Below are 25,824 nucleotides of genomic sequence, written 5' to 3' on the forward strand. Positions count from 1 at the left end.
CTCTGCATGGTATTGAGTAGCTGGTTGCAAATAGAAAGCAATAAAATACCGATATTAAGGCACAGATCTATGCAGGGATAGATATAAAGAGCGGGAGAGCCGCAGAGTTTGCTGAATTAAAACACTGCACGGCATTAAGGCAGCCACAAAGCCCTAGGGAGAGGAGAGGAGAGGAGAGAAGAGGAGAGGGAAAGGGAAAGAAAGGAAGGCACCGAGTTCTCTGCAGTTCGGGGTGCGTAGCGCTGAGCCTAAGGCAGCCGCACCACCGCTCCTCCTCAGCTCCCAACACCGGCCCCTCACACGAGCCGCCCCCAGTGAAGGTTTCCCGCCCCGAAGCGCCCCCCAGCGGCCACCCGACACCGCAGCGCGCGTGCGTGCGGGCCGCGCGCGCCCCCCCAGCCGCTCGCGCACGCGCCCCCGCTCAGGCCCCGCCCCCTTCCCCCGAAGCCCCGCCCCTCTCCGCGCCGGCACGCCGAGGTGGGTACGGCGGGGCCGCGGCCCGATCGCGCGGCCCCAGAGAGGGGCGGGGCCGCCGCGGGGCCCGCGGGCCGCTCGCGTGACGGGAGGCGGCGGCGGGGGTATGGCGGGGTGGCGGGAGCGTCCCGGAGCGGGGAGGAGCCCGAGCGGGAGCCCCGCGGAGGCGGGAGGCCCAGCCCGGGGGAGGGTTAGGGGAAGGGGTGGCGAAAGCCGGCGATCTGCGGGCCCGCCTCTGCCCTCGATGAAATTTAAATCGCTCGGGGCTGCCGGCTCGCGGCGGGCTGCGCGGGGACGGGAGGCCGACGGCGGAGGGGCCGGTGTTGGTGCCTTGCCCTTCGCAGCGGGCCGGGCGCGGTTCCCTCAGGTTTCAGCCGCACGGCGCTCGCCAGCGAGCAATCATGTCCTTCGCCAAAGGTAAGCGGGTGCCCCGCGCTGTGCACCGCTCCGCTCCCCGCGGCTCCTCCCGGCTCTGCCCCGCGGATGTGGCCGGAGTTTCGGCTTCCCGTATTGCGAAACGGTGATCGTTTCAGGAAGAAAAATCACGTCGGCGCTTCGAAGGCTTTCCCTGCCCTCCTCTTTCCCGGTGTTCCTAACGGGGCGCGCGTGCTTTGCCGCGTTCTGCGCCTCCGGGCTTTCTCGGTGCAAACCCACGCGGGCCTACGGGATGTCGCGCTGCCTGTAGTGGGCATCCGTGGGTCTTCTGCGAGGGGAGCTGGGAGGAAGCCGAGAGCTTGGCAGGCTCCGGGGAGCTGCTGCAGCTCTCCCATGGATGTGCAGCGCCGGGCAGAGCCGTGCTGTGTGAGCGCACCGACAGGTCGACGCGGGGCAGGGATCGCGCTGTGGCAGCGCTGAGATGAGATAATTCCCTTCAGACTGTGAACGCGGGACAGAAATAGGATCGGAACCCAGCTTCTGAGGGGAATTGGCTTATCTTGGCCTCCTGATGAAGGTCCCCGTCTTGCAGCAAGCAGTGATGACCTGTGTGAAGAGATCGGGAAAATTTCTGTTCAGATGGGCTTTCTCTGTTAGCTTTATCCCCAAAGGACAGAGAAGAATAAAAGGAGAATCTCCTGGGGGGTATTCCTCCATAGGGTCTCTCCCTTTCTTAGTCTACTGGAGGCATTCCCCTATAGGATCTCCCCTTTATTCGGAAAAAGAAAGCTGGAGACACTCCTCTATCTCTTTTGGGGATAAAGACAACTGAACAAGCCTATCAGAGCAGAAATTTTCCCAGCATCACCAAGAATTTGACAGCGCTGAAAGCTTTCTTTTAAAAAGTATACGGCCCTGAGCTTCTCTGCTGTTATCCTGAGAGACGTTGCTGGTGTCAGGTGGTATTTTTAGCATGAGCAGCTCCACTCAGAATTGCACCGCGTAACCTCGCAGCCCTCGGTGTGTGCAGCTGGCAAGGAGCGCCCTGGGCTACAAGCCTGTGGGCGAGCTCGTGCTGACGTGCTTCGCTAAGGGGAGAGAATCTGTGAGTTTCACTTCATGTATGCTTTGCTCTAATGTATGTTGACAGACGTGGCCTGTTGTAGTAGAAAGAAAAAAGTTTGTAAAGGCTGAGTGGGTGCTCTCAGTTCTCAAGTATCAAGTGAAGGGCTGTTTGTTAGTTTTGTGTGCTGCAGCGTTGGTATTTATGAGGCTTTTATCCCTGTCAGGGATAAAAATTGCCTTGAACTTTGGAGCAGAGCTGGTGGAAGTTAAGGCATTTGCTCTGTACCATCAGACCCGAGTTCACGAGCGGAGTGCTTAAAGTTCAGCTGCATGTTTTAACTTACGGATCAGCCTCCTGGATCTTTGTGAGAACGGGCTGGCTCCACGGAGATGTAAATAATTCTCTGCTGTAGCTCTTCCCGCATGCTTGCTTGGATTGCAAAAGGAATTAAAACTTGTAACCCTCAGCCCAAAAAGATCCTCTTATTTCCCTAGGAGGACTTGTTGCTTGACTTGACCTGTACCTCTCTCCTGTGTGCCGTGTTCCAAGGCAGTGAAATCCTCCTCAGAGTGGGACAGAGGGCTCTTGGGGCAGCAAAACTAAGCTTTGTTCGTTCCTCTTTTTTAATATTCATAGATATAATCAAATAGGGATGGCAGAGAGGTAATATACTGCAGTTGAGGAAGTCTGTCTCTTACTTTGTTGCTGATCATTCACAAAGACCCCCTTTACAGTAGCTTAATCTTTCTTCTTTTTCCCTGAATGTCAGTTATAAAGCCATGCATGATGGACTTGAAAATGCCCCGCTGTTTACGTTGGTGTGAGGACAGTGGCAGGTTGGCTGTGAGATAAGGGCACAAAGCAAAGTAGAACCTAAGGGTGTGGGCAGCAGGGTTTGAATGAAATCCTACCAGTGGCTTAACTGAGGGAGTATTTCCTGCTGAAGGCATTAAAACTACGTGTGTGTGAAGAATACTGATCCTGTAAAAGTGAGCTTTGTCTGAAACCTGAGGCTGATGGCTGCAGAATGCTTGGAGGAGGCATTTATTTTCTAAAGTAGTTTGGAAGCCTGATAGCTCTTCCAGCACCCCAGCCTCCCATCTGACTTTACAGAGACACAGTAACTGCTTTCCATTGCAGCTTCAGAAAATGTCACTTGCTGATAGGAAATGACTGCTTTTAGCAATGCAGTTGCACTGGCCTTTCCGTGTCCTCCTTGCAATTACGGTGAAGGGGGAAATAAACCTTAACCTGGGCTGTTAAATTTAACAGCAGCTCACAATGGAGGACTGCAGCTGTCCTCCTGCAGTCGGTAGGCTGGAGTGCATAAACACCAGCTTTTTCCCCACGTTGCCCAGGGGACAGCAGCACAGGAGTTTGGAGCAGTGCTTACAAAACCTTTACAGAGGGCCATCATTCCCCATTCCAGTCCAAATCCCAGTTTGCACCTGAAGATAAATGCTTAAAAACCTCTGGCTTGCAAACACGGGCAGCTGGCTCCTGACATGCTGGGTGAGACCAAGTAGTTGTGGAAATGTCCCCACAGAGCCAAGGCAGCTGTGGGCTGAGGTGAGGAGCAATCTTGTGGCAGGCTGACCCGCAGGAGCCTGGCTTTGCTGCTCTGCAAGGACCTTGGTGATCCAGCACACTCAGTAAGTCTTGGACCCCACGCAGAGATCGAGGCCGTTATCACGTGTTTACTTTTGCTGTGCCTCATTTTCGTTTGTTTGTGGTATTACTCAGTCTCTAAATGCTTGTTATCTGGGAGAGACAAGTCTTTTGGCCACTGTGGACTAACTGGGTTCTCCTACGTATGTGGCAGCCTGGGGAAGAGGCTCGTGGCTCTGCCTTAAGCAAAACATGATCAGCAACGCGGATGCTGGTCCCTGTTGGATACTGCTGAGTTTCTGCTGGATGTGTTGCATCATAGCAGGAGCTTCATGTGTTCTACAGGCTGATGAGCTGCTGGAAGTGGACGCCCTTGTTCTGGCTGCAGCCGTATATTGCAGCACACAGCTGGGAGGGTTACAGACACCTGGAAATATCTTGTAGCTGTTGTTCTCCCAAAGCTTAAGTGGTGTTTCAATCTGTGTGGGCTCAAAGGCTGGTACAGATCTCCTTATCGTTCTGCAGGAGGAGGTGAGCCTTAAGGAAGAGCTCTCGTGTTTCTCCGTATTTCACCTGGGAAGGGACACCTACCAGGCTATGAGCTGCTCGTACTGCCAAACGAAGGGCATGGTTTAAAAAACAGACCTATTGTTAATTGTAATGTTCCTCTTGAGCTCACCTTCCCCCCTCATCACAGCACAGAGAGCTCTGCAGCGCTTGCCTCTTGTTTTGTTTTGTTTTCTGTTCCTTACCTGCAAAACGATGCGGTCAGGAAAAATGGCTTCTGTGGCCTTTGGAATCACTCTCACTGAATCTGAGGCCATGGGGTACTTTAATAAAAAAATAAAGACAAAACAAAACTATAATCAGAACCATATTAAAATGAACTGCTCTTGACTTTCTGAGGCATCCAGCAGACTTTAACGCGTGTTCCAAACAAGAAAACTTGAAACATGGCTGCCGCTTCCAGCAGTGTTTCCTGTCACTGGTTCATTTGCAGAGTTTGCTCCTGTCCCTTTTTGCACTACTATTCACAGTGTTTCTAAATCCCCGCTATATTTGGCAAGGCAGCACCTCTCTGTGTTACAGAGAAGTGATTGCTCAAGGGATTTGGCCGAAATTAAATTAACTGAGGTCTTTAGAGAACGTACTGGGAATGTCTTTTGAGGAGCCACTCACTTCAAATGCTTTCTTCTGGAAAATAAAGCGGAGTTATCTTCCATTTCTTTCTGTGAGGTGCTTTGACAGCGTGGACTTCACCGTGTAGTCCATTTGTGTACTTATTCTTTTTACTTTTATGGAGCTTATCACTTTCAAAAGCAAAGCAAATGCTGAAGTGATAGACGGACTAATTCTCTGGGTTGCTTAGTAACTTGAAGTGCGTGCTGTAGTGTGAAAATACCCATATGATAAAGTAAGAGAATATTTACTGGAGCAAACTGAGAATTCTGTGAAAGTGCACTGTTTAAATAATTAAACCCCGGTTTTATTTGGTTGTGTGAACAGAAGGGTACCCTTGATTGCAATGTTCTGTGTAAAATACGTACTTTATTGAATGGCTTTTTCACTTTTCTTACTTGCTAAAGTATGCAGATGTGGTAGGACATGAATTCTTTAGCTGCACAGCAATAAAAAGAGTACTGTTATGGATTTCTGGATGTTTCTTGAGATGGATCGTTGATCTTTGGGGATTTTCTTAGGGTTTTGAGAGGAGGGCTGTTGCTTATTGCTCCCAAGTTAAGGTCTGTTCTCCAAATTACTAGGAATGAAAGCTTTGGATTCCTGAAGTGCTAGTACAGTAATAAAACTGAGATTAGGTCATGTGAATTGATTATATATATGTGGGTACTCAAAAAGTAATGCTTCCTACTTCTTCCCCGTGAAACTACAACAGATGCAGAGAGCAGAATAACACTATTTGGTAGAGTAAGTTCTTGGCTACAAAACACCATTTTTTGACATACAAATCATCTCATGCTGGCAGTGGAGAGTGAGCTGACTGAAGCACTCTTCATTTCCTGGTGTGGCAGTTGTTTGTGGCCATCCAGAACGTGTCTTTCACATTGCTGTTGCCACTGCTGAAACTCACCTCCCACCTCTCTGTGCTCACATCCGCTCTTTGGTCTCCCTAAATTCTCAGCAAGCATCGACAGATGTCAGTGGGTACAATTATTTCCTCATGGAGGAAATCAGTTCCACACCTTTGTTTCATAGGCACTCCCAGTTTGGATGCCATTCTGCCTCTGATGCTGTGGGACGAAATAACGAAATAGGAGGCATTATTCCGGAGCAGCCCCCATATATTTATAAAGGAAACATGAGAGCTATCTGTAGTATAAGTAAGTTAGTTTTATGTATCCATTTTACTCACTCCCTTGAACTCATGCATTTCATTTTCATTGAAGATTTCAGCAAAGCAATGTCCCAGGCCGGCCCGTCGCAGTTCCAGGAAGTCATTCGGCAAGAGCTGGCGTATTCAATGAAAGTAGAACTTGATAAAATACTCGCGACTGCGCCCTCAAATGAGTTAGAGGTAAGAAGTCTGTTAGGGGCAGGAGACAGAAGCAAATTTTGTACAGGGGGACAAATGACAGCACGATGCAGTCCTTGTTTATAGGATGTTCTCTAATCCCGTGAAGAGTAGCATGGCTGCAGTGTCTGTAGGAGACTTCAGTTCCACACAAAACACATGGCAGAGTTATTACCTACTGTTTAATCATCTTTAGTTATTAAAGGTTCTCTGTAATCCATTACAGATTATATACAGGAAGGGTAAAACTGTTACCCTAAAGATTGGGCCAGATTCTTCTGGTTGTAATTTTGACTGAAGACCTTTTAGCTGTCCAAAATGTGTTGGGCATTTTTTTTGTCTTTGTTGTTTTCTTATTTTGAGCTTTAGTGAAGAGGGTCTTCTGGCACCTTTTTACTTAAAATTTAGTGTGTCTGTACTTCGTATGTGGATAAAATTATTCTTGGGAGCGTGCTTTATATCAAGTTTGTAATAATGCTTCCATGATCTAAAAGGTAAGCAATAAATACCTTTGTTAACTAACGTATTTCTTTCTCGTAGCACACTAAAAAGGACCTGGAAGGATTTAAGAAGCTATTTCATAGATTCCTACAGGAGAAGGGACCATCTGTGGACTGGGGGAAGATTCAGAGACCACCAGAAGATTCTGTAAGTTGCAATTAAGTGACAGTCTGTAAGAACATAACGATGATAATTGCAGCTTGCAACAAATGCTGTAGTTGCCTGGAGAAGATAGAACTTCCCTGGTCCTGTAAGATCACGTAGGATGACACTTGGGGTCCTAGCTGAGACATAATAATTTACAGACATATGCTGTGTGTGTTCGTGAACATCAGGTCCTGTTCAACATATGCATCAAGATCCAGTGTTATTTTCTTAACTGTTCCTGAACAGGGGAACTGAGTGGGACAGATGCCATCTTACCATTTGGTACCTTCTCTTGAGTGAATGGTAACTCTTGTTAAAGAGCTAGTAGGAAGGACCTTTGTTGTCACCCTTTTTTCCTGCCCGTGAGAGAAGGTGGCACGCCTCAGATGAGACTGTTTCCAGCAATCCGTTCTGCTAAATAATTTGAAAGGGACATATGGCAAGTGGGCTGGGTTATATAGCTCGTTTGGCAACTTCTGTAATCTAGAGCAGCTCAGTAGAAGTGAGGAATCTGAAACTAGCTGTTGACTGTAAGGTTTTCTGAGTGTCATTTTATAATGCCATCTATGTTGTTATAATGGATAACCTTCCACTTGAGATGCTGCTGAGAAAGCACTAATAATGTTTTTTGGCAGTGTTTAGTACTGAAATAAACACTTCCCATTAAGCCTAACCTCATTTTATTGATTCATCTGTGGCCCAAGGCTGTTCTTTTGGCTCTTGCGTAACGAACGGTGTAGTTGCGTTACAAATTCTTGCTGTTCCCAATGCAGCAATCTTGGCATGGTGTGAGACTCCTGTGTCCCTGCACACATTTGTGGTTTCCTTTTGCCTCTGTGGTGATTCAGTCAGGGCTCTGTTTGCAGCTGAAAGACAGGCTGTCCAGTTACTTCCAGAACAGATGCAGCACTGCTTTCTAAAGCATTGATGAATGATGCTGTTTTAGAGCAAGGATAGGGTTTTTTCCAAGGCTGAGTGTTTTCTTTTGACTTCGGAAACACGTGATGTCTGTCTCTTCCGCACTGTAAAACTGAATGAAATGTTGTTTTGGGGAAAAAAACTCCACCTTGAATAAAGAGGCCAAGGTAAGAAGCTGGAGTTCTAGGTGACATCTTACAAGGAAGGCTGCAGAAAAGGGCTTGCTTTTAGTCTAGAGCAGGCTGAGGCTTCAAGGAAGCAATCACTCTTTTAAATATGTAAAAAGGTAGCTGCAATAACAAAGGGAATAAACTGTTCTCTGTGTCAAAATAAAGCCTGGGATTAAATGACAGCAGTTTGATGCTAATGAATGGACTGCTTTGTAGAGAGGGAGAGCTGTTGTCCATTTCTAAAGTTTTGTACACTTTCATTGAAAAAATTCAAGTTCTATAAAGGACTGAAAATTACTGGGTTATTGGATATTGGGAGCAAATGTCAAGCAAGAGGGATGAAAAAACATTAAAACAAGTTGTTGGGGATTCCCAGGCAAGGCAAGCTGTTTAAAAAGGTCTAGCCTACGTTCACAGAGGCCTGAAAGGGTGACAGGATTAGAGGTGGTATCTCTCTTCTTCCTTATGGCCAGTTCTGGCTCATGCTCATTTCTGTCACTCAGCTAGGAAGCAACTTTTGTCCAGTAATGTGAAAGTATATAGTAAAGACTCTTGCACCATCCTATTGCTTTGGCTCAGGTGAGATGCATGCCTATTCTTGGCTGAAATTCTACTTCCTAGCATGAACTCCAAACTGCATAGCAAAAATGTCACAGAGGAAAGCTAGAGAAAAATACCCTCAAACAAGCTTCCTTCCCATGCTGCGTGTGAATATGTACAGACATACACACATACATGTACATGTAAGCACCCAAAAATGCAACCAAGATTTTAACAGCTTAGAGTTCATGAATAGGTTCTGGCGTATTTAGGCTTTGTCTTCTAATTTTCTGTTCTACACGAAGTATTTCTGAGATTCAGGTTGAGTAGGAAAACTGCTCCAGGATTCTGTCCAGTGCTGTGACTGTGCTATGCAGGAGAAGAAGTTCTGATCAGACTTCATGGGTCTTTCATTATCTTCATGGATAACGTTTTATCCACGGTTCTTGTTCCTTGAATGTCATTTTCTGTTCCTTTGTGAAATACCAATGGACAAGTAAAGATTCCTGACAGCAGATTGCAATATAAGAATAACTGTTTTAATATCCCCCCATTTTTCTCCCTCCTGTTTTTAGTATGACAACTAACAACAATGGGCAAGCAAGTTGTAGGCTTTAGATGATGAACCCATTCAGATGAACCCATTTGTGTGGGTTTAACATGTCATGTTGATAAACTTCTTACTTGTTTTTTTTTCATTCCAGATGCTTTCCCTCTGTATGTCTAAAGGCTTACAGTGGTAGCTGACCCATTTCTGTAGTCTTCAGAGAAGAAAGCGTGCACTTAAAGTCCTGATTAAGTAGGAGACAAAGTAAAGAACGTGAACACAGCAAGTGTAATTTAATCTTATTGATGTAGATTGCAGTGATCAGCTTGTTTGACTTGGAAGCAGTAGCAAAGCCCTGCTGGGGGCCTCTGAGGAAACTGCAGTGATCGAGTTAACCTCAGAATAGCAATGCAGACCCTCATCCTTGATGTGAAGTGAACATCTGAAGCAGTTTGAGTGTGAGCAAGTTGTGCCAGGAGAGGTTCAGGCTGGATGTTAGGAAACATTTGCTCCACTGAAAGAGTGGTGAGGCACAGAGTGCCCAGGGGGGTGGTGGGGTCACCATCCCTGGGGGTGTTCCAGAAACATTTAGATGTTGTACTGAGGGACGTGGTTTAGTGGGGAAATACTGGTGGTAGGTGGGTGGTTGGACTGAATGATCTTGGAGGTCTTTTTTCCAACCTTGGTGAGCTGTGATCGTGAAGGAAAAGGAAAAAATGACATGCTTTTAATCAAAGCTAAAATGTCTTCCTAATCCTGAACTCTAAAAGCAGGTCTGAAGGGTTCATTTTTGCTCTAAAACTGTCCTTTGGTGCTGAGTAAATGTTACCTTGTTTTTCTGTGACTACAATATTGACTAAGATGGGTGTATTCTTTTCCTGTCTACCCACGGTGGTGGCCCGATGCTCATTTTGTCTCTGGCAAACTCTCCCAAATGTCCCTGCTGTAGGAGTGTACTTCTGAAATGTTAGTCACACTCCCAGTGTTGCCTCACGCGAACTGTTCCAAAAATCACTTCTGTGACACTGTCTGCAGAACTGAATGGAGCTAGATATCATCTCAGAGGAATCCCAAACCGCAGTTTCAAGGCTCGTTGGAAATGACTAACACTGTAATCATGCATCTGTAAGCCCTGTCATTCCTGCCCAGTTTTACTCCTGAAGTATTTTCTCATCGGCCCTCTCTTGTCAAGTCCACTGGTCCAAGCTCTGAGTGCAGGAACTGATTTTTGTTATTCTGGAGCAGTTTCTACTCCTGTATATGCTTGTAGGTAATGAGGCAGCTCTTTTGCATTTTAGAGCCTCTGCACGCCTGCAACTGCTCAGTAATAGCACCAATACCTAGCAGTCCACGTGCTGGAAGGATCCTGCTTGAATTTGAATTCCTAACATTTCTTGTTCTCTGAATTAAAGACCCTTCAAGATCCAGGGCTTCATTTCCAAGTTGTCGTTTCCAACATTTGTGCCAAAAGAAACTGAAATATTTAGGCTGAGTTACAGATCTTGTGTTGGAGCTACAGCAAATGAACTCAATCCTTGACAAAGAGGGTTGGGGTAGAATCGTTGATTTCACTGGCATCAGATTTTTGCTCTGGGCTTTCTGCATAAGCTCATTTCTAGTGCAATAGTGAAGACCAAAAAGGGGTGGTTGGCACTCCAGCGAATGATTTTGAGGCAAACTGAGCAGCAGTCTCTATTTTTGGAGAGCTGTGCTGTGCATGATGCAAGAAGAACATAGTGAGACTTTAAAGGCAAAACCAATTTTTTCTTTGTTTTTCAGCCAACACCTGAATACTGGGTGTGACTTGTGTCCTACCCAGCTACATGTTTGAAATTCACTGGCAGCCTGGTAGGGGTGATGTTGATTTTGGAGTGGGTAGGAGGTGTAACAACAGTGTGTGCTCAGTTCTGGATATCTGCTGTCAGTTCCTGCGTTCATGACCCCTTGTCTGTATCAGCTGCCCCTGCCTTTCTGACAAATCCATGATTAAAACCTTTGGGATCTTTTACCTTCTGTAGTTTGTTCAGACACATCCTACACTGCTGAAATGCTGTCTCCATATCCTGCCTCTCTCATTTGTTCTACACGCTCCCTTTTGAAAATGCAGCAGAATAAATGGACTGTGGATAGAATAAACTGACTCTGAACAGATGGCATTTCTGAATGGATGTGCATTTGAAGTAAGAGAGGAATATTGTACTGGATGATAGGCAAACAGAACTGAAGCTTTTCAACATTCTGCAAAACTGCTGCTATGAAAGATCCTTGCATAGTATGCAGAAGATTGCTAAGCGATTCTCTTGTACGTAGTTTTGTTGTAGCTGAAAGAAAAGGGAAAAGGAAACAAAGGGGTGTGGGAGATGCAAAGCATTTTGTGTAGAAATCATTTTGCCTCAAGTTTGTTGTGCATTCCTCTGTGTTATTCTTACCTAGCATGGCTGATGAAAATGGTGATGTTTCCTGTTGGATCTAGAATACTGCACATTATTTGTATCCCTTCTTTCCCTGTCCTCTCCCAGCCTCCGGTTAGCAATGAATTTCTTGTGAAAAGGTTCAGTTCTTTTGAAGGTTCCTCTGAATTATTCTGTCCTTTTGATCTGCAATGAGGAGATGACCAGACCCGACATGCAAATTCATTGCCATGCTCATCTCCAAGCTGTGGTTTTGCTCCAGGCATTACCAGCCTTTGTGGCCTTCCAGTTCTCTCCCTCCCACCTGCTGAATGGCCTCAGAGGTACATTCATGGCACTCAGTGTGTGTGGGTGCATAATGTTAGCAAGCAAGCATCCTGCTCTGAACCAGCTGAGGCATCTGTGGGAGCAGCTGAAGTCTTCTCATTTGCAACACTGTCCTGTCAGGCAGCACTGAACTCATCTTGCAGAAAATGCAGTGGATGCTGTTTTAAAAGGTCACTTTCTGACAGACACAACCAGGACTGCTGCTGTAGCTTTGGTTCGGATTATTGTAGTTGTGCTCATGTGCTCTGTTGCAAGAAGAGAGACACCTGGAGATACTAAGGTGCTACTGAAGCAAGATCAGCCTAGTGTGTGCCTTTAGGCTGCAGAACTGCTTGCTGATAACCAATTGCTGGAGCTGTTCTTGTTGTGGTCTTCGTGCAGTTTTGCTTGGCTCAGTTACCCCAGGAGCATGCAGGGCATGCCGTGCAAGATCTCTAGGTTTGCTGATGGCAGGGTCCACAAACCTGTAGCATCTAGTGATTGTCAGGCCAGCTGTAGCTGATTGGCAATCCCTTGAGGTACGATTACGTGAGTGAGAACATCATTACTTCTGTCAGGAGTGTTGCCATCCAAGCTTCCTGTTTAGTTGACTTGATAATCCAGCCTTTCTGCCCCAATAGGAAAGGTATGGCATATATAATGTTTTCTCACTTCCTCATACCCTAAGTAGCTGACTTTTCTACTCCTCATTTAGTCACCTCTTAATATTTTCAAGAGACTCTTTGTTTCAGAGCACATAACACATGGATACGATAAGCCCTGTGTGTTCTGTTTGTCTTTTTTTAAATGCTGGTCTCCTGATTCTGTGCATCTCACTTTCTGGAAGAAATGAGCCTCTCAGCTGAGTTACAAATAAAACAACTCTGTAGACTTGAAAGCTTTCTCTGTCTTAATTTAACTGAATAACTCTATTGCTGGTCATAAGTTTCCTGCTGAAGGGTTGTAGTGTTCCTCTGTAAAATAAAGTGACTGTGCAGGCAGTCTGAAATGGTCCTGTTTCAGTCTGGAAGATGTGGGTATTTAGGAAGCAGCTTTGACATGGTGTTTGTCCAGGTTGCCACAGCTGCCCTGACTTGTAACCTTCTCATCCTGGTGTTCTTTGGGCAGTCGTGGTTTATGCAGGTGGCAGAACTACAACAGAGGCCAGGATAGATGCAAGTGATGAGAATCAGTGCTTAGTAACCCTTGGAGTGCAGGGATACAGCTCAAGGCTATGGAGAACAAATGGCCCTTGCAGAGGAGGAAGAAGAATATTTGAGAATGCCTGGAGAGATGCAGACTCCTGCTACAGATGGGTAGGTCCAGTTTCTCATTTTGCAGCTCACCTCCTGTAGTAAGCTGCTGTGGTCAGTCCGCCTTCTGTTGTCCTCCTTCACTCCAGAGGAAGAGAAGCAGTACAAGCTGTGTCAAAGCAGTGCAGCCTGCTTCATCCTTTCTTTCAGCAAGCAGGAGTCATTGGAGTTCACATCTCGTGCATCTTAGAGGCAGAGAACACGCTACTCCAAAAACAGGCAATTTCATAGTTCAGGGCATTTTCCCTGTGTAATATTGCAATGTCACGCAAGTGCAGATGTTGTTCATTTACCAGAAGTACAAAGTTCAGGTACACTGTTCTTTCAGATAGTCTGTGGTTGTTTTTTTTTTAGGCTTTGAGCAAGTCTCTGAATAAAAAAGAAAAACAAAAAGAGCATAATTCTTTTCAGCACACTTACCTGCTGGATTTGTTTATCAAACATACTTTAAGCAAGGAAAGGGCAAGATAGTGGATCTGTGCTGAGGGAGCACTGAGGCCATGTTTGCCTCTGGAGTTTACAGTTTCCTTTCCAAGGAAAGATTGCTTCCTACACAGCCAGATCAACAGACCTCACAGACTCGACAGGCACAAACCCCAATTTAAAAAGAAGTCTCCCTGCTCCCCAGGGCATGGTATTGTGGTATGGGACAGGCTTGGGGCTGTGATCCCCCACCTCCTCACCACAGCCCTCCTGGAACCCCTGCTGGGGAAGCCAAGTGCTGGGGCTGCCTGTCATGGGGCTTTTAGGCCAGGGCACGCAGTTGCAGCTGAATTGCTCTGGAGCCACATTTGGCTGCTCCCAATTTTGCTTATCCTGGGTTATCCATCTTTTAAGCCTTTGCTGAAGTAGGACTGTGGAGATGCTTCCAAAATCCTGCTGTGAAATTTAAAATGCGAAGAGGAATGTTTTGATAAGACTTAGTGGTCTTACATTGGTGTACTGGCATTTTATTTCTTGTTATTTCAGGTCTTTTGCCCCTATGCCCTAGGACTCCATTCATTTTGAGCTGTCACCTTATCTTCCACCTTCTTCCCTCTTATCAGTCTCAGCTGTCTTTTTCCTTACTTATTTCAACCTTCTGCCTTCTCTGGATGATGCAACTGAGCATAATTTATAACCTGGAGGCAGAAGGTTGTGCCAGGGTTCAGGTTGCAAATAGGCTGCAGCTAGCTAGAGGTCAGAACCAGCAAATAGATGTAGGGGAGGGCATGGGCAGCACAGTTGGCTGAGGAGAGGAAAGCAAGGCAAGCAGGGATGAGCATTTCTCTTCTACTGACAGTCTGTCTTACCTTGCCTGTGACTCGTGGTGCAATACAGGGTACAATCCTGTTAGCAGCAGGCACTGTGACTGGCAGGGAAGATGTGTTTGTGATTAGAACAGTTGCTTAATTTCTTGATGTTGCCAGATAGTTTTTTTTTTTTTCCTTTTTGCCTAAAATGAATTCAGTCACACCCTCACATGAGGAAGCTGGAAAGTCTTACTCTATTGCTTCCTTAGAGGAGCAGTCAGACTAAGGTGCCTATCAGTAGATGATACACAATAGAATCTTGCATAAATTATTGGTAACTGTATAATCAATGAATGTACAGATGTTATAGTTATGAGATATACCAGAGAGCTTGGCTACACAGTTATTACATCACAACAGAATAGATAGGATGCTTACCTGATCCTGGGCTCACTATGAGACTCTGAAGGAGGGATCTCCAGCAGAGATCCTTCCCACCTGGCAGCCAGCTCTTACATGGGTCTAGGAGAGGTGCAGCCAGGCTCCACCCCTTCCAGCAGCACAGCTGAATTGCCTTCACCTGTGCTCCCATGGCTGACTCAGTGCTTGCCTCAGGTGGTCAATCAGAGGTTCAGGCCGTGATTCAGCAGTTCCCATACAGCAACAAATCCTGAAGTTCTCACTTGAAGCCATGCATTCAAAACTGTTAGGCTTTTTAAGCAAGGGATCTTGGAGAGCTGTTTTAGACAAGATAGTTAATAAGGAAGGAGCCTGTTGTCTGTTCTTCGTTTGAGGTAGCAGCAATCAGAGCAATTGTTTTGATTTAGTACACTTTCTGGTGGGTCGCTTTAGACGTGCGTTGTTGTTTAGGTGTTGTGTGATTTCAGTCTCATGATATGGAGTCAAAACTGAGAAACTGACCGTCAAACTGCTGGGACCCCCTGAAAGCACTGCTTGAAAACCACCCCTTGTAGACAAGTGAATCAAATTGTGGCAACAAAGGTAGATTTGTAGGGATCAAACTTGTGGCTGTCCTAAGGTCAGCGCTGAACTTAATGATTTGGCTGACAAATTTCCCCTCATCTTTTATTGATGCACATAAATCTTACTGACAGATCTATCTGAAACTGTGTTTTTTCTACTGCTATCATCTGCAGATTGAATGGAAACTGACATGCCATCATCACCTGCTTTGTTTCATCAGTTAACTCCTTTCTCCAGGGAACTTGGATGCTAGCACATGACTGCAGCAGTAATAGTGTTGCTGCTTGCTGCCTGAGCCACCATAACACTTTGTTTCCCTTCTGGCTAGTTTGCTGAAAGGGTGAAATAAAAACTGTGTAGCCACCACGTCTGCTACTGTGGTGTACCTGAAAGTGGAGGCTTCAGTGCATGATTTCCCTTTTCATAATTAACTCTTACAAGCAAAATCACCTCACTTTGAGTGCAGTGGTAATTTGAAAACACAGCATAGTTTGTGCCTTACTCATTAGGTTCCTCACCTTACTCGTAAGGTGCTGTCTCAAGGATTTTTAGCATAGGGAACCTCTGTTGCTTTGAAAAACAGGGAAGTACAGTGAGTTCAAACTTACCAGTAGGTAGCAATGCAGGAGCTTGGTAAAGAGCATGTGGATTGAAACATTTCTATCGTTAATGGGGCTTTCAAGTCCAGTTAATTGCTTGGGGTTTTTTGGAGTATGTATCTTAAGCACTGGGAACCATTTCTAGGTGGAATGAATCGAAGCAGCTGCATCATGATCTTCCTGGGCCAGTTTCCACTGAGTAATGGCAGTTTCCTCAGTTATTATGCTGCAGCTTGTGGAGTGATCTTCAAAAATGCACCATACGCTGTGCAGATACTGCGTAAGGTTCCTTAATGTGAGGGATGTGCTCTAATCTGCCATTTGTGCCCTGCTGGAGCTGCACTTCTCCTCCCTGTTCCTCACATCTGAGTAACAAATGTGATTCTTGCTCCAGCACAACATGAATTTCCATTGGAACCCCAGCCTGATGTGCCCCAAGCTAACAGACTTCTGAAAACTGCTAAGCACGTGTTTGTCTTTGGTAATCAGCTGTGGATTTTACACATCCCTTATCAGCACAGAAATAATTTGTTGTTGCTAGAATACATACAGCACTGAGGCACAGGGACTTTTCTCCTAAAGAAAATCTCTAGAAGGGCAGGTTAAAAAATAATTGTATTGACTTTGCTCTAACAGTGTTGGCGTGGTTCTTATCACTGCATTATTAGCTGTGTTTCCTTGACTTAGGTGGTTTGGATTACAGAGAAGCAGTGCTTAATGAAAGGCATGCTGGCTTTCATTACAAGCCTGATTTTGCTCTCCATCTGTCACCCCGAAAGCAGCCTATACTCTATTTATACTGCTTTTAAACTTGCAGGATATAGCTATCAGCAAGGTAGAAGGCTTTCTGTGAGTTTTGATGTGAGCTGGTAAACACATCCTGAAAATATCAGGATGAGAACTAGGAACTTCCTGTCTTCCATTTGGAGAGATGAATGGTTATATCAGGGTAGTAACTGGAGTAACAGGTGGCTTAGACTGAGTCAAAGAACCAGCCTTTTTGCCAAGAATGTTGCCTCTGAAAACCTTACTGCAATGTATCAAAAAAAATGGTGTGACTTTATGCTGCTTGAGGATGGAAAGTTGGGACGGGCGTGCAAAGCCTGTGCTCTTAAATTGATCCTGGCTGAAGGGGGATATCTTAATGAGGAAGGGTTAGATGGGTCACAAAGAGAAGGGGGTTGTGGTAACCAGTGTAACTGGCATGACTTCCTCTGTGCCCCCTTCTCACCACTGTGTCAGTTCCCCCTGTGTGAAAGAAAAGACTGAGACATCTCGTCTGGATGAAGCTGATGGTGGCTGGTCTCACAAAGCTGCAGAGCTGCTCGAGAGAATGGGTTATCTTATTGAAACAAAGCAGGTTGTTGTAGACTCATTTTGCAAGTGTTCTACCATCATATAAGAGAATGAGGGTATTCTTAGCAAATTTTAAGATTTGAAGTTTCTAGGAAAGAGCAATTTCACTACAAATATCTGACTTGAAATAAACAAATTACTTTCTACAGATCCAGCCCTATGAGAAGATAAAGGCCAGAGGACTGCCCGATAACATTGCTTCTGTCCTGAACAAGCTGGTAGTGGTGAAACTCAATGGCGGCTTGGGCACAAGCATGGGTTGTAAAGGCCCCAAAAGTCTTATTGGGGTGCGGAATGAGAACACCTTCTTGGATCTGACGGTTCAGCAGATTGAGGTAATTTGTAATATGCTTTGAGTGCTGGTGTGGATGCTTGAGGGGATCTGTGTGCTCGAGACCTACTCTGAAACCCACTTAGAGCTGAAATTCCTGCCAATACAGAAACCCTTCCTGTGACAAATGTGGTTTCAATTGAATACAAGACCCAATAAGTGGTCATGCTTTCCCTTTTTGAGGTAAGAGGGAGTTGGAATCCAGTTCTTGTTTTGCGTGCTGGCTTTTGGAGCTGTACTTTGGAATAAAGCATTCCCTTTCTACATGAGGTGAAGCAAGATGCGCTGAAGCATCTGAGCCATAGGAGAGATCACAGTAGAGACTTACCAAAAGAGAGAAGGAAAGGGAGCTTGGTCACCACGCTAGTGGTAAAGCAGAGAACTGCTTTGGAAGGAACAGGCAGTAGTGATGTGCAGCACACGTGGACAAAAAGGACGGAGCAATTGGGGATTTACATCTGTCCTCTCTGCACGTTACTGGAAGTGTAACACAGCTGTGTGCACCAACCCTGAACAGTGGTGGTTGTGTCCTGTAACACAAGGCATCAGGTTGTGGAGCTGACTTCTGACCCTTCCAGATGCAGGTCTGGGGGTGGCTTTTCTCATGTCCCTTGGAACAAAGCTCTCCAGAGCAGCTCAGAGTTCCTTGTCAGATGGAAACACTCGTGATGGAAGTGCTGGCTAGGGTTTTCCTCTGAGGAAACAAGATAAAAGAACAGCTGCTAGTGTTGAGAGAGGGCACTTCACTTATGATTTTAATGCTGACTATTCCTCTCGCAGTGGATACTTAGGATGGTCACTGGAGTAGGAGATGGGTTGTGCCTGCTCCCTGCTTTCTAGATCTCCAGCCATTGGTGCCTCTGCATGGTTTTTGTTTGGAGTGGCTCCCCCATGTATGTGAGATACTCCAATAGAAAACTTACATTTTTATCCAACTAATGCAGTTTTACTCTTCCCTTCTTGCGGGTGCTTTCTCAAAAGGATCGTTGTGGTACTGCCTCTACCAGAGGTGGACGATCCCAAACATTTCCCAGCAGATGAAGGTGATCTAATGTACCAAGTTTTCAACCCACTGTAGATTTTGTGGGTTTTTTGCACTCTCTTTTGGTGAAACACTATCTTGTTTTCCAATGTGTTTCCTTTTGCTGTGCTGTCCACATGGGTGTATTTCAGTTCTGTTTTCCAGATGTCCAAATAATTAAACACTAACATTTTATCCATTATGTACTCCTGATACTCTTTCATCTCATGGCTTACCAAAAAGGCTCAAAACTGCTTATTGTGCAGAATAGTTTTTGCAACCTCACAGACTTTAATAATTTGGGGGAAAGCGAGCCTTTCGTAACCAACAATTGGCTGAAATTTGAAATGATCATTTTGCAATGCTTTTGAAATCTTGAATCTTCATGCAGATTTAGAAACAAAGATCAATTGTACATTAATTAACATGGTCGTTACCTTAGATACTTCACAAGGTTTTGTTTTCCTTCACTTGATTTATTAATACATTCAATTAGCGTAAGAGTATTCCTTTTATCTAATAGTTAGATGAGGCAGACTGGGATTAATAAACCTGTTTCCTTTTTCCACAAATCCTTAGGAGTTAAAGTTAAACATTCATGCTGAATTTACCATTTCTTTCTCATCTCAGCACTTAAACAAAACCTACAACACCGACGTTCCTCTTGTTCTTATGAACTCCTTCAACACGGATGAAGACACAAAGAAAATCTTGCAGAAATACAGTCACACCCGAGTGAAAATATATACCTTTAACCAAAGCAGGTATAAACAACTTTTCTACTTGAGTGAAAGGGAACATACTTTGCATTTCCTTATATTCCAAATGGCTTTTAGTTTAGTAACAGGGACTTCTACACCCATATTCAATCTCATTTTCTTGAAAGACTGAAATGTCAGTGTTAAGTAGAGCCAAAGGCAATGTATTGGAATTAGAGAGGGATTCAGGACAGGGCACGGTCTCAAGAACTGTGTGTAATGGAGTACTGGATGTTGGCCACTTGATTCCCGAATTTGCTTTTAGGATACCAGGGCTCTGGTATCCTCTCGGGGAGATGGAACAAACTCCAAAGTGTTTGATGTGGCTGATGATGTTGGAGGTGTATTTGGCGTGCTGTAAAGCTGCATATCAGAGAAAAACTGCTTGGTCTGAGGACTGCGGTTTTAAATCCTTGACTGAGAGATTGCATTCTGCGTTTCCTAGCTATAGCTCAGGATTTGGATGAGTCTTCCAATTCAGAGTACTTACGCTAACCTTGAAAGCCTGGAGTCAAAAGGGTATGAAAGAAGCCCATGCAGCTGAACGTTAACTACTGTGGTTTTGTTTTATTTGGTGCTGTTCTGGCATTGGTGAGAACTTAAAGAAAATGTTGTCTTCCCAGGTATCCTAGAATTAACAAGGAAACTCTGCTGCCAATAGCCAAGGATGTATCTTACTCAGGAGAGAATACGGAGTGCTGGTATCCCCCAGGCCATGGAGACATCTATGGCAGCTTCTATAACTCCGGTCTGCTGGATAACCTTATTGCAGAGGGGAAGGAATATATTTTTGTATCCAATATAGATAACTTGGGTGCTACAGTGGACCTTTATATTCTGAATCATCTTATGAACCCACCCAATGGAAAACGCTGTGAATTTGTCATGGAAGTCACCAACAAAACCAGGGCAGATGTGAAGGTAAATGCAAATAGTTGTGTAGCACGTCTGAATGCCTTCACGTTGCTGTGAATGTAAGCCTCTTGTCTCTTCCCTAGGTGTGAATTCAGACACGCATTAAATCTTCTTATAGCTATTTCAGGCACCTTTTAACACGTCGGCTGTGGTCTAATTTGAGTGGCACACAATCAGCAAGTTTGTAAAGTTTTAATTAAAGGAACAAATTGGATCGAGGTTCTGGGCACCAGCAGACAGGGACAGCTTGAACTTGGCTGGTTACTGAAGATGATTTCCACACGATACGGGTCATAACCTCTGTACCTTCTCCAGACTGTCACTTACACATGGCAGCAGTTTGGGGATGGTAAAAACTGACTGAAAACTCTGAGCTCTTTATGCAGCTGTAAGTGCATGCATTATGCAGCTCAGCTTGTCGTGGCTGCAAAGCCGCTCCTGCCCCAGCCACGTGACTTTGCACAAAGTGCAGGTTTGACACCTTGTCCGATGTTTAGGCTGTGTGTCAGGTATTGCTAGCAGACAGTAATTTGTCACAACAAATCTGCCATAACAGAACTTTGTATCTGTTCTCTTAAATAGGATAAGGGGAACAGGACTTTCTCCCTGTTTGTTAGATATCAAAAGTCCTCTAAAACCACAGAAATGCTACATAAAAATACAGAGCTTCATCCATGGAGAGTCCAGGTTGCTGAAGTACCACTTGTCTCTTCAATAAATTCCAAGAGAGCACAACTAATAGACTTATTTAAATTTTGCTCCATAATGTAGCAAACTGGTGCCAAAGGTGGTTTTTGACAAAAACGGCATTTGCAAAAGATTGCCAACAACTTTCATTAACAGAAATAACTGTTCTGGTGATCTGAAATGTGATCATTGGACAGCTGTAATTTAAACTTGCTCTATAATTAGTAACCCAGTGAACACAAGTTTTCACTGAGGCTCAACTTTAAATGGCACCAAAGCAGTGCGTGTGCTTAGGGTGGGGGGGGTGGTTTCTCTGCTGACATCTCGTGAACAGGACCTAAAGCTGCTTCTTTAACCCCTGCAGGGTGGGACACTCACGCAATATGAAAACAAGCTGAGACTGGTGGAGATAGCTCAGGTCCCAAAAGCACACGTTGATGAATTCAAGTCTGTCTCCAAATTCAAAATATTCAATACGAACAATCTGTGGATTGCCCTGTCTGCAATTAAAAGGCTGCAAGAGAAAAATGCTATTGACATGGAGATCATCGTTAACCCAAAGGTAAGCAGCTGGGAAGAGTTTGGAGCAAACAGACTCTAAAGAAGTACTTCTTCCTGTGTAACTAAGCAAGGGCTGCTGCCTTCAAAAAGGAGCCAGTCTGCTGCTAAATGCAGAACTGTGAATTAAGCTGTGTTAGCACCATGCACCTTCACCTGCTGCTTGTTTACATGAGCTTTCTCTTCCAGACTCTGGATGGAGGCTTGAACGTTATCCAGTTGGAGACTGCAGTTGGTGCTGCTATTAAGAGTTTTGAGAACTCTCTGGGAATAAATGTACCTCGTAGTCGTTTTCTGCCTGTTAAGACCACATCTGATCTCCTGCTTGTGATGTCTAATCTGTATAGTCTTAATGCTGGATCTCTAACAATGAGCGAGAAGCGTGAATTTCCAACCGTTCCTCTTGTCAAACTGGGAAGTTCTTTCACAAAGGTAAACTCCTATACTTATGCTGAGTTGTTTTTTTCTTTTCTCCCTTTGTATAAAAGTAGACCATAGTAACAAATATATTAAAAATGAGGGGATCCCCCACCTCTGAGCAGCCTGTACCAGGGCCTCACCACCCTTATTGTAAAAAACTTCTTCCTTATATCCAATCTAAATCCTCTCCTCTTTTAGTTTGAAACCGTGTCTCCTTGTCCTGTCACAACAGACCCTGCTGAGGAGTCTGTCCCCTTCCTTCTTACAGCCCCCCTTTAGATACTGCAAGGCTGCTCTCAGGTCTCTGTGCAGCCTTCTCTTCTCCAGGCTGTCAGATGGAGATTCCAGAAAGACACTTGAAATGAATTTTCAGGCAGCTCCCATGCACGTCTTAGTCCACAAATGGGTTTAAAACAGGCAGTATTCTTTCCTTTCCCCTAAAGGTTCAGGATTACCTGCGGAGGTTTGAAAGTATTCCAGATATGCTGGAACTGGATCATCTCACAGTTTCAGGCGATGTTACATTTGGGAAGAACGTTTCATTAAAGGCAAGTACCTTTACCTTACCTTGCAGGTTGGCCTTACAGCTGTGTGTCCATGCTCCTCAGTTTGGGATTCTTGCTTTCTTGGAGCTAACCAGTTTAGCTTCTTTCTCAATGCTTCTTCAGGATCTGTGGCACTTTGTTTGTCTTGTAGCTGTGATGGTAAGCTGTGTTACCAGCTAACATGGGAACATTTTTTCACCAAAAAGCAAGCAGGCACGATAGAAGCACATACAGCAAGCATTAATATTCAAATAAGTTATCACCTCTGTTTGCAATCTGATGGTATGTAATACGCTGGCATAATTGCAATGCTGCCAATATTGCTTGCTTTAAACCTCTGTGCAAAAAACGTCTTTGCAGAAACAGCTGAAATACATGCAGGATCTGCCTGCTGCACAGCTGAAACTTAAGCTGGTCCTCCAAACAGCACTAAATGTTGACTTGGAATGAGCTAATCTATAGCAGTGTTTCTGAACGCTTGCTTTCCTCTCCGTGAATGCAGGGAACAGTTATCATCATTGCAAATCATGGCGACAGAATTGACATCCCAGCTGGAGCCGTGCTAGAGAACAAAATTGTATCAGGCAATCTTCGCATCTTGGACCACTGAGCCAATGGAACGGCACGGCCGGTTCTGCAGACTGCTGTGCTAACCAGTCATCGTGGAAGAACCTTTTAAGCATTAGAAATAAGTACACAGAGGGCCTACACTTTGTCATCTTCACAGTACCCTGCAGTATTAATTTTAAGTTAATTTCTCTTTTTAAGCAGATACGTAGCGCAATGGATGTGCGTAAGTGATGTTTCAGACCTTAAAGAGATTCTGTAACTCAGTTAATATAACCTTGAAGTGCAATACTGTTTGTCTTGAGGTAAGATGGACAGATCTACTTTGATAAGTTCAGAGGCTTGCCTCTAACACGTAGTTGTTTTGAATTGCTTGTAACTGCAGAAATAAGCTGTGAAGCAATACATGTGGGACATGGTTAGCTACTCATGCAGCTTTTCTTTTAAAGAAGTGTAAGCAGCAGGCACAGTTGAACAACCAAAAGTTTCAGTACTGCTAAACGTGCTGTGAAAAACCCTGTAGTTCATGTGCTCACAGATATCCCAACCTATAATCCTAACCCCTCACAAATGATCAGTGGGATTGTACCGCAGTCATTCTGTGTGTCACCATACAAAGGCAAGGCCGTCAGTACCTCCCTTCTGTATCATGAGAGTGGGCATCGCTGATGTTCCAAACTCGCCCAAAGAAGCTGATACTTGAGAAAAATGCCTCATCATCCACCCGTGGTGTTTGCTTTTCACATCCCATTTAAGACTGGATCTCCCATTAATATCTTGATCCTTGACCTGCCCTCTTTTCGATGAATTGATATAGTCACCATGATGTAATTCACGTTCATGTTGTCACAGCCACTTACTTCTGTTCATTATCTTCTCTTGACTCATTTCTAAATTTTTACAGAAATTGAAATCCCTCTCCTGATCACTGTTGATTTCTTAATGTTTCTCTTGTATTGACATGCAGACAATTTATTTTATAAGCTTATTAATAACACTGGTATGTATCATTAAAGAAGTTGATCTTTAAAAACAACCGTGATTTTATAGCTTTATTTTGACTGACAATTAATGACATCTGTTATGCTAACAGATAAGCATGCCTGTCTGAAGAAACCATAGGCACACACACACTGTAAGACAGTTCCATCATACATCATCATCACAGGGTTAGGCACTCAGACCGTTCAGGTAAAGAGGTGTGAGGTGAAATACACAGGCACTTTTACTTAGTACTGGCAGCATCCAGTCTTAAAAGGTAGTATAAAAAAACCTCTTAATTTCAGTTGCACCTTCCTTAAGGGTACAACCTTTTATGAGCAGCCTAAAAACATTAAAATGCTTCCTGCCCCATTTTCTGTGTCCTCCTCTGTCTCTATAGGGCTGTTTTATCTTTAAAAGGGGGGCTAAACAGTGGAAAAACTGACTGTACTTACCCTAGTGTAAGTGGCAGTGCCCAGTCAGCAGTGGGGTAGCCGCAGGAAGCCATCCACACATCAGCCTTTCTACCTCCTTCAGGTTCCAATCAATGCACAAATCCATCCTGCAGTGATGGCTTCAGTGAACAGGTGCATTTTTAGAAAGTCTCCTCTTCAGCCGGCAGCGCAGAGCTCAGCTGTGAGAAATACCCTGAAACAGGACTGCTCCCTAACAACTCTGAATCCTATATGCAAGCAAAAGACATTTATTCATATAAAGTTCTGTAAAAAAATAAATTTTGGAACAGTATAGTTTTATAGAGAAAAACATTTTCTACAGAGTTCCAACTGCAAGATTTTTTTTCTTTTTATGTTGTACCATCATTAAATAAGGTGGGACACCGTGTGAATTCCATTGCACTAGAAGAAATGCAAAGCATCTTTTTAATATAAAGATATACAGAGCATTCTAGACAACTACAGCTGTGTTACAGCTATGTGTTCTTTTGGATTTGGTCCAAAGAAACCTGAGTCTGTTTCCAGAGAGAACGAAAAACATTGCACAGACAGCTGATCACTTGTTTCTTGCTGAAGGACACCGAAAGATCACTCCCTGCAGCTCCCTCTGAGCCTAGTTTCCCCAGCTATCAATAGTGTCCTTTCTTGGACTCTGTTCTTCAGTATTCACCTCACAGTCGTCACGCTTCTTAGAAGAAAGTCGGTCTGTTGTCAGAGCCAAGTGACTGCTCCCAGTGGATTATCACCTCTTCTGCTCCCAAATTTCAGCCATGTTTAGGTCTAAGTTGTTAAGGCCTTTCAGAGCTTGAAGGTTTCCAGTGTAGAAAGCTACATCTGACGTAACCAGTCTGCATTGAAACGTGCACCAAGGTTAGCACCTGAGCTTAGTGAATCTACCACCAATATTTAGAAAGACAACGAGAGGTTATTTATGAATCAGGCAACCAGTTACGACGACACATCTTTAAATACTTTGCTTGGATTAAGTACATTAAGTACCAGTTCAAAACTCAGTGCTCTGGAGAAGGTTTATCTTACAAGAGCCAAAGTGCACAACTCGCAGTTACTGCCTGATGTAAAAGCTGGCTGTTAGGGAAGGCAGATTAAACAGCAAGTTCCGAAAATTCAGCGGGGGGTGACAGAAACACAGGCATAGTAATTCTAGTTGGAAAGCAGCACCACATAGGAATAAAAGTTGCATTTCATAGCAAAGAATTAACCAAGATTAACAGTGCTGAGCTATTACTGTTGTTACAAAAACAAGCATTTTAAAGTAGGAGGAGAATCAGAAAAGCACATTAAAAACTACGTCAGTGAAGGTTGCTGGAACAACAGCAAGTAAAATTCAGTGTTCGATATTTTCCTTCTCAAATGGCCTTAACCACTTCTTTGGAGTGTATTCTAGAGGAAATAGCTGCTGTGAAAGAAAGAGATCTGGGGCATTCATTTCCAGCTGGAGATGAGGGACCCCTGTGATGGGAGGGTGATTGTGCTGGGAAATACAGCACT

At 44.6% G+C, this 25,824-nt stretch overlaps 2 protein-coding genes across 3 annotated transcripts in view; one reads left to right on the forward strand and one right to left on the reverse strand.

Moving 5' to 3' along the window:
- Positions 1-744: 744 nt before the first annotated feature.
- UGP2 (UDP-glucose pyrophosphorylase 2) lies at positions 745-23,915 on the forward strand. The gene is made up of 10 exons (XM_042887353.1): positions 745-891; positions 5,929-6,056; positions 6,594-6,701; positions 17,227-17,412; positions 19,060-19,193; positions 19,811-20,108; positions 21,154-21,351; positions 21,537-21,779; positions 22,211-22,315; positions 22,815-23,915. Exons 1-10 carry the CDS (start codon positions 876-878, stop codon positions 22,920-22,922), a joined length of 1,524 nt encoding a protein of 507 aa, XP_042743287.1. The 5' UTR covers positions 745-875; the 3' UTR covers positions 22,923-23,915.
- A 3-nt stretch (positions 23,916-23,918) lies between these two features.
- The window catches only part of VPS54 (VPS54 subunit of GARP complex), a 43,705-nt gene continuing 41,799 nt past the window's right edge, over positions 23,919-25,824 (reverse strand). For both annotated transcript variants that reach the window (XM_042887341.1, XM_042887331.1), the window contains exon 23: positions 23,919-25,163. In XM_042887341.1, the coding sequence (XP_042743275.1) occupies positions 25,058-25,163 (106 nt within the window). In that variant the 3' untranslated portion in view covers positions 23,919-25,057. The remainder of the gene's footprint in view (positions 25,164-25,824) is intronic.

The sequence above is a fragment of the Lagopus leucura genome, unplaced genomic scaffold (assembly GCF_019238085.1).
Source record: "Lagopus leucura isolate 7727_CA_CO unplaced genomic scaffold, USGS_WTPT01 Super-Scaffold_73, whole genome shotgun sequence".
Classification (NCBI taxonomy): domain Eukaryota; kingdom Metazoa; phylum Chordata; class Aves; order Galliformes; family Phasianidae; genus Lagopus; species Lagopus leucura.

Bases quoted from the DNA above. Each gene is read 5' to 3' on its own strand.
- UGP2 (XM_042887353.1), top strand. The intron at 6,702-17,226 runs GTAAGTTGCAAT...TACTTTCTACAG, and splicing joins AGAGACCACCAGAAGATTCT to ATCCAGCCCTATGAGAAGAT. The intron at 19,194-19,810 runs GTATAAACAACT...TTGTCTTCCCAG, and splicing joins TATACCTTTAACCAAAGCAG to GTATCCTAGAATTAACAAGG.